The following is a 13,941-nucleotide window of genomic DNA, read 5'->3' as shown; positions in this document are numbered from 1 at the left end:
ACCTGTCTCAGTTCATGTTCTGTTGTCACAATGGAGTACCAGAGTTGGGCGAAGGAAAGAGATCCCTTTGAACTAATGGCTCTGGGGATCCAAGCACACAGCTCCAGCATCATGATAGCTTCTGGTGGAGCCCTAATGGTGGGAAGTTTAGAGAAACAGAAGAGAGAATTAAACTAGAGTGACTAGACTATGCCCTTCGGGAAAGCATCCATTCATCTAGACTCATGAGCCGCTCTCTTCCCACCCAACACTGGTATCATTGAGAACAATCCAACTTAAACCACAGCAGCTCAGGACAGTCGAGGAGTCTGAAATTGGCTATATTGCCTCCACTCTCCAGACTGCGTCCTCCATCACAAAGCTGCCTGGCTCAAGGCTTTAACTTACATTTTAAGCCACCAGAAGACACTGAGCCAAGGGCTGTGTGGCCTGGCTTATATCTCACCAGGAGGTTGCAGTGATTATCATGGTTGGCAATTCTGAGCCCTATCCCAATCTGTTTTCTAAATGTTTAACAAGTTTCATGTGAGGTTTATGACTGTCTAGAAAATGTCACCTTTGTCATCATTTAACAGAGCTAGTTCCAGGACAGGCTCCAAAGGTACACAGAGAAACCCTGTCTTGAAAAAACAAAACAGAAAGGAAGAAAGAAAGAATAATAATAAAATAAAAATGCCTAAGCTTTAATACACACCTCAAAACCACTTCTTGGATGCTTCAGAAATAGCACAAAAATGTCTGGGGTATTGTAAGGTGCATTATAAAATAATACACTTAAAAAGCTAGGAGGGAACTGAATAACTCAAATAATATTTGAAACCCAAATAAACCTTTCATTTTAAATATGGTAAATCTGAGTATGGGAGGAATAAGAAAATACTTTGTTCAGAGTCATATAAATCATATAACAACTAATTGTAAAAAAGACACCTCAAAATTAGATTAACCTGGGGGAAAAAAACAGATCTTACTATTAAAAAAAATTATTCCAAGAAAGAGTTGCAGAGATTGCTTTATGTTATCAGAGCAACAGTAAATATAAGTTATGATCTATGCCATGAAAAAACATTGCATATATGAAAATCTGGGTACATTTCTTTGGGAAAAGATAATAGAAGACCCTACTGTTGGGTGTCATCTCACACATTTCCAGATGTGGTTTTGGTGTTCCTCAAAAGAGAAATACATTGCATCAAATTTATTCTTCCAGTGTGGATAATGATAATTCTTCATCTATGCATGGAGCTTGCTGGCTCATAAATACTTTTTCCTGTTTGTCTCTGTGAGTTTCATTACATAGACATGAATATTACCTACTCACAGTATGAGGAGCCTGGGTCCCACAGAACTAGTCAGCTTTCTGGGTTGTTTTGCCAGTTAGTAGGAGAAAACAGACTAGAACCTGGTTCCTGAGTGCCATCTTTTCAGGCCTGCTCTGCTGCCTGCCAGCCGGTCTCTGGCTCTCCAGCATTTGTGGCCATCCTACAATGGAGTCAAAGCACACTGTGCTATGGGATCTCATTTTGTCTTGGCTACCTTGATGAAGTTTGAAAGAAAAAAAAAAGAAAAAGAAAAGACATGACAGCTGCTAGGTATGGCAGAGGAGAAAGTTTATTATAGATGTGTGGGAGAGCATAACCAGAGGCAGAGACATCTAGGAGAGAGCAGAGTGGACAGGACCAGACTGAGCTGGGCCATATGGGGAGAGTGAGGGGAAGGGAGAGAGGGGAACCAGGTGTAGCAGCCAGGAGGCAAAGGAGCAATAGAGCGAGTAACCAAAATGTCTGAATTATATAGGGAGGAGCCTCTGGGGAAAGGGCAGCCCCTGGGCTGGAGAGTTCAGGGTACAGCCATACCCTGTAACAGGTAGGGATGCTGACAGAACCTGGTGGCCAGGTCCCCTGTGATAAGTTAAATAGACTAACCTTTTGTCCCAGGTTTGAAACTTAACAAAGTTCTGACAAAGAAGAGAACTTCTAAAGGTAAGAAGGCCATCACACACCTGCTACATGCTTCCATTTTTACTAATGAATGTCATGTGTTGCCATCAGGTGATCCACCCTTTTACCGTTTCTGGAAAGATGCTCTTCAACACAGAGACAGCTCTGTACCTAACAGTGGCACAGCAGGTATGGTAGAAACCACAGCCTATGCTTTGCTCACCAGCCTGAACCTGAAGGAGACAAGTTATGTCAACCCAATCATCAAGTGGCTGTCTGAAGTGCAGAGATATGGAGGCGGCTTTTATTCCACCCAGGTAATGTGGCGTTCGCTTGATCTGTGCTTCCTTCTCACACCCTTCACACTATCTGGCTTCTATGACTCTGTCTAACAAATGAACTGCCATGGATACAAATCATGTCTAGAATCACAGGCCCCTGGAGGTTATTGGTAACTTCATATTCAGAAGAGGAAATGAACCTGAGGAAGGTTATTCAAGGAGTCAAATCAGAACCGTATTCCCTGACTCTGTGGCCCCTGGTGTTTCTTTAATTGTCTTTAAAGACCATGGAAGGCTGGTAGGTTACAAGCAATTACATTACATACTGTTTAAGAAATAGTGGTTGGAAGGAGGCACATTCACACCACAAGAATATTTCCTCAACTAATGTTCATAGCAACATTATTTGTAATAGCCAGATCTTGGAAACAACCTAGATGCCCCTCAACTGAAGAATGGGTAAAGAAAATGTGGTACATTTACACAATGGAGTACTACTCAGTGATAAGAAACAATGACATCCTAAAATTTGCAGGCAAATGGACAGAATTAGAAAAAAACCACCCAGAAAGACAAATATAGTGTGTGCTCACTCATAAGTGGATAATAGACACAAAGCAAAAGATACCCAACCTACAATCCATAACCCCAGAGATGCTAGAACTCTCTTCCAGAAACAGAAGCACATGCAGAAATCCACTACTAACCACTGGGCCAATCCTGGAGAACAATCAAAGTGAGGGAGGAGCGATAATATGAACAAAGGAGTCAAGACCATGATGGGGAAACTCACAGAATCAGCTGACCCTAGCTAGTGACAGATCACTGACTCAGGTCTGACAAATGAGGAACCTGCCTAAGACCAAACTAGACTCCTTTAATATAGGTGACAATGGTGTGGCTGGGACAATATATGTGGCCACTGGCAGTGGGTTCAAACTAACACTAATGCACAAACTGACTTAGGAGAGTCCACACTATATGGAAAGCTATCTTGCTCAGCCTAGACACAGGGGTGTGTGTGGAGAGTGGAGAGGTGCCTTGGTCCTGCCTCAACTAGATGATGGGACAAACTTAGTAGACTTCCTAGGGGAGGCCTTGTCTTCTCTGTGGAGCTGATGGGGAGGGGGATGAAGGGAGTGGGAGGAGAGGAGTGTGTGGTGGAGGGGGAACTTGGATTGGAATGTAAAAAAAAAAAATAGAGAAAAGAAGTTGTGGTTTCCATGGAAGCTAAGGTGCCAATGATTCCTCTGCTGCATGGTGTTTAGCTACCTATCAATCATGTTTTATGTTGTGACCACTGTTATATAGTTGGATAATGCACAGTCATGTATTACATGTTTTGGTCAATAACAAACTATAAATATAATGGTGATTCATAAAATTATAATAGAGCTGAAAATTTCCTATTGCCTACTATTAGATTTGTGACTATTATAATATTGTATATAACACATGTTTGTGCAGATGTGAGCACTGCCAATCACATAAAGGTGATTGTAATTATAATTAATATGCATTTATTAGCTCATATTTCAAGTACATCTTTGCTGTGTCATTCCATGAAGGACAAAGAGGAGGTAAAAAAGAGAAGAGAAGAAAGGAGAGAGGGGGAGAGGGAGGGAAGGGGAGAGGAGAGAGAGGGACAAATTCATTCTTTTATAAGGATAATGACATCAATCTGCTTGTGAGGGTGGTGCCTGTTGTTGAAAATTATTTGAAGATACATTACATCTGTTTATGGTGTGGAGCATTTTTTAATTATGCAAGATGTGTTGCATTCTTTTATGTTGCATTTGTCTAACTCTGTGGATCTGTGTTACTTTGCTTTTCTAAATCACCTGAGTGATCTGATAAAGAGCTGAAGGGCCAATAGGTAGACAAAAGAAAGGCTAGGTGGGGCTGGCAGGCAGAGAGAATAAATAGGAGGAGAAATCTGGGGAGAAAGGATGGGGAGCAAGAAAAGGAGAGGAGGACATCAGGAGCCAGCCAGCTACACAACCAGCAACCGAGAAAGAAAAGAAGGAAGGAAGGAAGGAACGAACGAAGGAAGGAAGGAACGAAGGAAGGAAGGAAGGAAGGAAGGTAGACTAGAGAATAAAAGTCCAGGGGCTTCAAATAATATTCCACAACAGGTGCCCATGACCCACACACCTCCCATTAGATCCTACCTTCCCCCAAATTCCCAAAAGGGACATCAAGTTTCCAAAACACAAACTGAGGGACACAATCAACTGGAGCAGACACCAAGGAAAGCATGGGTCCCATGTGTTAAAAGGCACTGAAGTACAGAGCGACAGCGAGGCCTCGGAAGCCTCCACTCCCTTTGTGAAATGGGCTCACCTGGCACACGCTATTATGTACTTGTGTCCAGAGTCACTGCGGCTGGGGTAGCTGGAGGCTGGCACATGGACAAACACACAAATTACAAAGTAGAAAGTAGACTTTTTTTTTTTTTTTTACTTGTTTTGGAGCATGCTTCCACAGAATCCTTAATGAGAAAGTCTCTAAACACACTTAAAAATGATTTGTGATCTGGAAGCTGGCACTTGTGGAGATTTTAAAGCAATAGAAATCCAAAGGAATTTTCCATTTTGAGCTTTACAATCTATTACCTTCTTTTAAAACATCAATAATAAAGCAACAAGCCTGAGTACGGTCAGCTTAGCTGCTATGTCCTTGATATTAGTTTGTAACAGTTATTAAAATTACATCTATCTTAAAAGGATAGTTTGTGGCCTTGCTATGGGGGTGTTTAAACTGAGACTAGAGGGTGAGAAAGAGATAACCCTGCAGTATGAGAGGCATTTTTCAGAGTTATCTGCCTGAGGGTACATGTGCAGACTATGTGGAGAGCCTAGACTGAGCCATACTTCCTTCCTGTCCCTGATGGCAGAGAGAGATACTTCATTCAGTCAGCTCAGGTTTCCTCTCCAGACAGTGCTACCTACCATCTTCTAGACCGGCATTTGTAGAGCTCGGTGTTCACAGCACTTGGGAGGCTGGAGTAAGAGACCTCAACATCATTCCAGCCACACTGAACCTCTTAGAAGAGAAAGTAGGAGGTACCCTTGAACAAATTGGTATAGGAGACCACTTCTTGAACATAGCTCCGGGGCACAGACACTGAGATCAACAATTAATAAATGGGACCTCTTCAAACTTAGAAGCTTCTGTAAGGCAAAGGACACAGTTGACAAGACCAAACGGCAGCCCACTGACTGGGAAAAGATTTTCACTAATCCTATATCCGACAAAGGGCTGATCTCCAAAATATACAAAGAACTCAAGAAACTAGTCAACAAAACACCAAACAACCCTATTAAAAAATGGGGTACAGAACTGAAGAAAGAATTCTCAATAGAGGAAATCAAAAAGGCTGAAAGACACTTAAGAAAGTGCTCAACATCCTTAGTTATCAGGGAAATTCAAATCAAAACAACTTTGAGATACCATCTTACTCCTGCCAGAATGGCTAAAATTAGAAACACCAATGATGACTCATGCTGGAGATGATGTGGAGAAAGGGGAACACTCCTCCACTGCTGGTGGGAGTGCAAACTTGTACAGCCATTTTGGAGATCAGTATGGCAGTTCCTCAGGAAAATGGGAATTAGTTTACCACAGGACCCGGCAATTCCCTTCTTAGGCATATACTCAAATGATCCACATCCATGCAACAAAGACATCTGTTCAACTATGTTCATAGCAGCATTATTTGTAATAGCAAGAACCTGGAAGCAACCTAGATGCCCCTCAATTGAAGAGTTGTTAATGAAGATGTGGCACATCTACACAATGGAATACTACTCTGCAGAAAAAAAACAATGGAATCTTGAAATTCACAGACAAGTGGATGGCACTTGAAGAAACCATCCTGAATGAGGTAACCCAGGAACATGGTATTTACTCGCTCATATATGGATTTTAGACCTAGATCAAAGAATCACCAGCCTATAATTCACACCACCAGAGGAACTAGGATACAAGGTGGATTCTAAGAGATTCATATAATGTCCCTCACAGAAGGGGAAAGGGTCAAGATCTCCAGATCACAGGGGAACTGGGGGGGGGGGCAGCGAATGGAAAGAGAAGTAGGAGAAAATGAGAGGGAGGAAAGAGGAAAGGAAAACATGTGCGACCAGGAAGATTGAGTCAGGGTAGGAATAGAAGACAGAAGACAGACAGAGAGAGAGAGAACAAAAATATTTAAAATATTGATTTGAAGAGAAAACTGAACCCAAAGAAAGGTCTAGAGACCTACAAGACTGCCGCCAACTAACAATTTGAGCATCCATGGAAAGGCTACCATAAATGCCCTTCCCGGATAGTGAGATCAACAACTAACTTATCCATGGAGCCTTCATCTAATATCTGTTGGAAACAGAAGCAAACACTCATACCTAAACACTGAGTCAAACTAGAACCCAGATGCAAAGAGAGAGAGGAGAAGACTAGGTTGCAGAAGCACGTAGAGACAGCTGACCTGAACAAGGAGGAGCTAACGGGCCCCCAGACTGATAGCTGGGAATCCAGCATGGGACTGACTCAGACCCCCTGAATATGGGTCTCAGCCAGAAGGACTGAGCAGTCTAAGGGACCTCAGACAGTGGAGCCAGGATGTATCCCTGGTGCACAAAGTGACCTTGCAAACACATCCCCCATGGAGGGATAACTGCCTTAACCTAGAGACAGGAAAGAAGTCCTAGTCTTGACAGATCTACATGACCCCACCTGGATGGCATTGCACTACATGTGGAATTGGGGTGGGGGATGGGAGGGGAGGGTGGTCAGGGTGCATGTGAGGGGGCAGAGAGGGTAAAAGGGAGGGAGGGAGAGAGGGAGAGGGAACTGGGATCGACATGTAAAATAATAAATTAAATTAAAAAAAAGAGCATTCCGAGTTCAAGTCTACATATCAGAATCCTACTCTCAAAACAAAAGTGGGTCTATTTGCAAACTGAAAGTGTATAAATAAACTAAATGTGCTTTTGCATCTTGCTGATTATTGATAGGATACCATTAATGCCATCGAGGGCCTGACAGAATATTCACTCCTGGCCAAACAACTTCATTTGAATATGGATATCAATGTCTCCTACAAACACAAAGGTGATTTCTACCAGTATAAGATGACAGAGAAGAATTTCCTTGGGAGACCAGTGGAGGTAAATGACATATTTTGCAATCAGATGGGAGAATTGAAGTCATTTCTCCCATTCTTACTGAACGTGTGTTTTTGTTCACTATTTAAACATGCACTGAGTACCAGCTGATACGTAGACAGGGTGCCTGTACATCTCAGTCACTGAGTCGAGAATAAAACACAACGAATCCATGTCCTGGGGAGGGACAGCCATTTAAATGAGGTGCAGAGGGGCCTTCTGATCCAGGCTGACAGAGGTTGTGTGTATGTGAGGGTATGTCCACGTGTATGGACTAATCTGGGAGAATCAGAGAGGAGCAGCCAGGTGAAGAAAAGGACACACACACAAGCGCCATTGTAAAGACGTGAAAGACCTGACTGGCACCTGCTGTAGGTCCCTTTCGCCCTTGGTCTTGCTCACGGACTGCAGCTAGCTTGAACTTAGGTCTCTGGATCTCTAGACTCTTTGCTCCATGTCTATTTCCAAGGCTGGATTTTTTAAAAGGGAAAACTCTTAATAGGTTATGGAAATTTCCCAAAGAAAGGGAATCATTAGACAAAGTATATTCTATACTATTATTGCTGCCAATCTACATAGGCGAATATATATTTTTCTAATTATTATGTGTGAATTTAGTGCATTCAATATATATGCAAATGGGAATAGTTGTAACAAAATAAATAAAAGACCCAGAGACAGATGTTGGGGTTCAAGTTGAAGATCAGGGAAGCAAAGCAGCCAAGCTACCAGAGACCTCTTATCTCTAACAGGGCAAAAGTGTTCCTATTCTCAGCGTGGCTGGAGGATGAATGCCTGATACTGTCTTATATACCCTCCCTAATGCTGAGATTAAAGACATGTGATCCCAGGTGCTGAGATCATCTTTGTGTGAGCTGATTCTCTTTAGGACTGGATCAATCTTGTGTGGATCTGTGTGGCCTTGGACTCAGAGATCCATCCTGAATCCTAGGATTAAAGGTGTGCACCACCACTTCCTAGCTTCTGGCTGCTGGGATTAAAGGTGTGTGCCTGACTTCTATGGCTTGTGGCTGCCTTAGCTTTCTGAATCCTCAGGCAAGCTTTAATAAATTATAAATAATATATTACCATAAATAGTCCTCTCTATCTACTTGCCCTACATATTCATGCTTGTGAGAAATGCAGTTTAAGCAAAAACCACAAACCAGTGGCTGATAGCAAAATAATGATAATATAATTATGATAAGGACATAGCCATAGACAAAGATCTATGTCAATAATTAGTGATGTAAACATTTCAAATACAGTTCTGATTCTCAACTTCCTTTGAAAAAATAAGATCTGGCAACAGGGCATAGGCATTGGGCCTGGCTTTTTCAATCTGTACTGGTCACATGATATATGCATATGCATTTATGTCCATATTTTCTCACCCCCTGGGTTTCTGAAGGTTGGGAATATGTCTTTTGTCCCAGGGAACATTTACAAGTCATCGGAGACACATGCTCTGAGTCTATGCTCTAATGAGGAGCTGTAGGTCTGAGCAGCATGGGGCTGTATCCTATCTTCTTTTCCTGTGCTGTGATAAAATACCCAATAAAATATCTATTTAGGGGAGAAAGGGTTCCTTTTAACTCAATGCCGGGACACAGTCCATTGTTGTGCAGAATTCAAGGAGGCAGGAGCATTAAGGGCTACTCATGTCCACAGCTCAGTGTGTGTCGAAATGCTTATGTTCAGTCACTTACTCCAGTTTTATACAATGCAGCAGCCAGACAATGGTGCCACCCACAATAGGAAGATCTTCCTTATAAATTAGCATAATTAAGATACTCCCCCATAGACATGCTGATGAGTCAACCTGATATAGACAGCCCTTCGTTGAGATGATCTTCCTGGGAGATGCTAACTGTATCAAGGTGACAATCAAAACAAACCATCACAGCATACTTCAAGTAGGCAGAATTACTTCTCTCTTTAGGAGTAATGCTGTAAGGGCCTTTTGCCATCTTAAATAGCCTGACCTCAGTGTGGATGCTGCTTCCCTGGGAAGCCTGGGCTGCTGCTACCCACATACGGATTCTCTGCCACAGCTTTTCCTAAAATGTGCCACATGAGGCAATGTGTGAGGTTGCTAACTAAGCATGGACACTCTAGTTTAAATGCAATTAAATCTGTCTTTAATATGTTTGCTACTAAGCATGGTGACTCTGGGAGGAAGCGGGACAGAGATGGGATGCAGCATAGCATTTCCCAGACTCATCACCTTAGAAACGTTCCTCATTCAGCATCTCAAAGCACTCATTCCCTAAGTAATGCTGCGGTGTCCTCTCAGGCACAACAGGAGAGGTGACCTATTTCCCTAGGGAATTTGAAGGGAAGGTTGACAGACTTGACCGTGTGCCAAGCCCACCCCACCCCACCAGTGTGCTCGGCAAAGAGAAATGGACTCAAAGTGTGGAGTAGCAGCTGAATCTTCAGTTTGACTCAAAATCATCCTTTCCATTGTATCCCCAAACTACTGAGTCTGTGGGTGATAGCATGCCTCGAGAGAGCGGGCTGCTTGGCTGAATCTGTGTCTTCACTCTCCTCCCAGCAGGAGCGGGAGAACAGCTAAGGCAGATTTGTAGCACGATTAAGTGGGGTGGTCAGAGACTTGGGATAGAGTTCGAGGGGTTAGAAGCAGATGCCTGGGGTTTAAAAGAGCACAAGCCAATGAGAAGTGGAGAAGATGGACCATCAAGAAGCAGAAGAGAGGTGCAAAGGGGGAAATAGAGAGGATTGAACACTCTGCAGTTGCTTTGGTCTTGCATCTTCATGCTTATGGAAACAATCCAATGTGGCACACGCCTTTCGTCCCAGCACTGGGGAGGCACAGGCAGGTGGAACTGTGAGTTCCAGGCCAGCCTGATCTATGGATAGAGTTCCAGGACGCCAGTGCTTTAGTTGGCTTGCTAAGGAAAAGGACATCCTGTTCGCACATAGAAGGGAGGGGTAGGAGGACCCACCCGAGGATCTTTTAGTGTCTGCTGTGTTCAGATCCTCGGTGTCATCCATCTAATTTCACAAGATCCAAGAGAAAGGCTGCAGGTCTCCCCCTCTTTTCTCCGCTCTCTCTGCCCTCTATCAAATGATGAATGAAAGCGTGGTTTCTCTATCCACCCCTCAGGTACCTGTCAATGATGACCTCATCATCACCACAGGATTTAGCAATGGCTTGGCTACAGTATATGTGAGTATTTGACTGGTACCAAGGAAAGCTGTATATCTAGGTAACATTTTTAAAAACCACTTTGATAGAAAGTCACATAAATATGACTTGGGCCACTGTGGATGGAGTTTCTTTCCCACCTGGTCCTGCAGCCATTTAGCACCAAATAAACACAGAGGCTTCTATTAATTATAGACTTCTATGGCCGATGGACTCAGGCTTCTTACTGGCTAGCTCTCTCTTAATTATTAACCCATAACTAGTAATCTATGTGTTTCTACATGGTTTTATCTTCCTGGAGAACTTCTAGCATGCTATCTTCCCAATGGCTATGTGGCATCTCCCCTGGAGAATTCTCTCTTTCCTCTACTCAACATTCTCTTTGTCTAGTAGCCCCACCCTTACTTACTGCCTGGCTACTGGCCAATCAGTGTTTTATTCATCAACCAATTAAGAGAAACATGTACACAGAAGGACATCCCCCATCAGATCACCATGACTAAAGTAGGGTTAGTTTATCTAATTCTTTCTTTCTATCTTGACCATTGTCACAGTTTATTTTGGATATTAACTTGTGGTCCATGTCCATGTGTGCATATTCTTTGTGTGTTTGTGGAAATTTTGTACATATTGCAAATAGGCAAGCAACTGTATTGTGATATTTCTGCCAACAATTGGCTATGTATACTATAGTCTCATGAGACTGCAACAGCTAGTGATGTCATACCTATCTTAGTTTATATAAATATACCCTGTGATGTTTGCACAATGGAAAAGTTGCCTAATGAATTTTTCTTAGAAAATATCCCTATTGCTAAATAGTACACATATGTATAAATTTTATGGCTGCATGTTTATTCACCAGACTCATGATGTGTGTGTTGCATGGTTCATAACATCTCTCATTTACACATCTTTGTGGATGTCCACACAGTCTACATTTTGTGAGCAGAAACTATTGTTCTATCAATGCTTTTGATAATGTTTTCACCTTTAGCACATTTATTGTTTCAAGAACTGTTTACACGATGGCATGGAGGAAACCAGGCTATTTATTTTTCCAGAAATCATGGTTGCTGTCAGTATATCTAATCCAAACACATTTTCAGTAAGTTGTTTGCCTTGATAGTGTGTAGAGTTGGGAGAAATGAACTCTTAAGTTAGCTAAGACTAAGGTAAGACGTTAAGCTGTACTGGCTAAGGAGCAGATTTCTGGGGAGCTATTCTTTCCATCTGATTACATGGGATTCACATGAGCACTGTGCTTGGCCCAAAGGCATCATTTTGTGTTTTGGTGTTCTTCGTGTTTGTTTGGACTATAGAATTACTGATTCATTCACATGTACCATTCCTCTCTCCCAGCCAGAGTATTGCTGTGATGCCCTTTCATTTCCCTTGTGACGTACAATCTTCTTGTTTGCATACCCCAACATAGGTAAAAACTGTGGTTCACAAAACCAGCGTATCCAAGGAATTCTGCAGCTTTTACCTGAAAATTGATACTCAAGACATTGATGGTAAGATGGCCTGCTGTGCTCTGTATTTCAGCTACACTTTGAAAATGTCAGGTAGAGAACTTCACTAATTAGGAAAGCTGTGCCTGTGAGAAAAAAAAAATTCTTAATCTAATTATTAAGTAGGTTGGCTTCCAAGTAACCATGACTACCATTTATTATAATAGATGTAATTTTAATAACTGTTACAAACTAATATCAAGGACATAGCAGCTAAGCTGACCGTACTCAGGCTTGTTGCTTTATTATTGATGTTTTAAAAGAAGGTAGCAGATTGTAAGGCTCAAAATGGAAAATTCCTTTGGATTTCTATTGCTTTAAAATCTCCACAAGTGCCAGCTTCCAGATCACAAATCATTTTTTAAGTGTGTTTAGAGACTTTCTCATTAAGGATTCTGTGGAAGCATGCTCCAAAACAAGTAAAAAAAAAAAAAAGTCTACTTTCTACTTTGTAATTTGTGTGTTTGTCCATGTGCCAGCCTCCAGCTACCCCAGCCGCAGTGACTCTGGACACAAGTACATAATAGCATGTGCCAGGTGAGCCCATTTCACAAAGGGAGTGGAGGCTTCCGAGGCCTCGCTATCGCTGAAGTACTTCAATGCCTTTTAACACTTCCAAGGATACTCAGTTTTCATCTGTTAATTCATTTGATTCTAGCTTTTTACTTTGTTTTGTTGTGTTTGTTTGTTGATTGGTTGGTTGGTTGATTTTGGTCTTATAGTTTCTCAAGACAGGATTTCTCTGTGTCCTGGCTGTCCTGAAACTCACTCTGTAGACCAGGCTGGCCTCGAACACAGAGATCCTCCTGCTTCTGCCTCCAGAGCGCTGGAATTAAAGGCATGTGCTACCTCTGCACAAACAGTTGTTCATTTTTTAAATGCAGAATACAGCAAGAATTCTTAAGTAGCTGCTTATTCTGGAGAGCAACTCTGGGTTTGCTCACACATTGTCATCCCAATAGTTCAGAATGGTAGAAATGTGATATCAGAAAATTTCTCCTATCTGGGGAGGGAGGAGTGGAATCACATTTACCAACAAAACTTCCAGTCCTTAGAGCCATTGCTCTCATTCCAGGTCAGAAACTTCAGAAACACCCAAGGCTCAGGCCCCATCTATTGCAGCCCACATTGAGACTATTGATATCAACCCATCTGCTGGCAAAACCCTAAGCTGGCCACTATATTAGTTTCTTATGGCTGGTAGCAGCATCCCAGCTTGCTTTGATTTTGGCCCCTATCATCATCACCTGCTCTGATTCACTTTCATCTTGCCTTTACAAAGTGCCTTGTGAGTCTAATGAATAACCTGTGACATACCATCCTAAACCAAGTACCATCACATGTGTAATGTCCTTATCGACACATTTCTTCGCAGGTTCAGGAGATTAGGATGTGAGCATCTTTGAAGACTCTGAGTCTACTTACCATAGCCTACAAAGTGCACTGCTCACCACAACCTTCTTCCTAGTGTGTATGTGTAAGGTGTGTACTGTTCATCACGGCCTCCTGCCAAGTGTGTGTGTGTGAAGTGTACACAGGCTTTGAACACACACACTTCTGGGTTCAGTGAGCACAGAATGAACCATTGGTAGCAAAGCCAGACCAAGGACAAATTCCTTCATCTTTCCATCACCTCCAAGGCCACCTATCATGTTCTGTCCTCATCATAAATCTCAATATTGTCAATATCAGGCAAAGCCCAAATCATATTTTGTTGGTTATACATACATGATACCAAAGTACCCACTGTGGATGGAGAAAATTGGTATAAAATGTATACTAGATTCTAACTGAATGGACTTTGGGAATGATATAGAATTCCCTGGTTTTAGAAATAAAGGCAGTAAAGAAGCCAGCAAGGCCTCAATT

General features: G+C 42.2%; 1 protein-coding gene across 1 annotated transcript in view; it reads left to right on the top strand.

The window, feature by feature from the left end:
- The window catches only part of C5 (complement C5), a 100,896-nt gene that overhangs the window by 75,882 nt on the left and 11,073 nt on the right, over positions 1 to 13,941 (top strand). The window contains exons 29-33 of the mRNA XM_051185288.1: positions 2,052 to 2,257; positions 7,237 to 7,389; positions 10,517 to 10,579; positions 11,994 to 12,075; positions 12,552 to 12,609. Of these exons, the coding sequence (XP_051041245.1) occupies positions 2,052 to 2,257; positions 7,237 to 7,389; positions 10,517 to 10,579; positions 11,994 to 12,075; positions 12,552 to 12,609 (562 nt within the window). The remainder of the gene's footprint in view (positions 1 to 2,051; positions 2,258 to 7,236; positions 7,390 to 10,516; positions 10,580 to 11,993; positions 12,076 to 12,551; positions 12,610 to 13,941) is intronic.

Source organism: Phodopus roborovskii, unplaced genomic scaffold, assembly GCF_943737965.1.
Source record: "Phodopus roborovskii unplaced genomic scaffold, PHOROB, whole genome shotgun sequence".
In the NCBI taxonomy this organism is placed as follows: Eukaryota; Metazoa; Chordata; class Mammalia; order Rodentia; family Cricetidae; genus Phodopus; species Phodopus roborovskii.
Note: the sequence above shows the minus strand (reverse complement) of the source record. Positions and strands in the feature narration are given on the sequence as shown.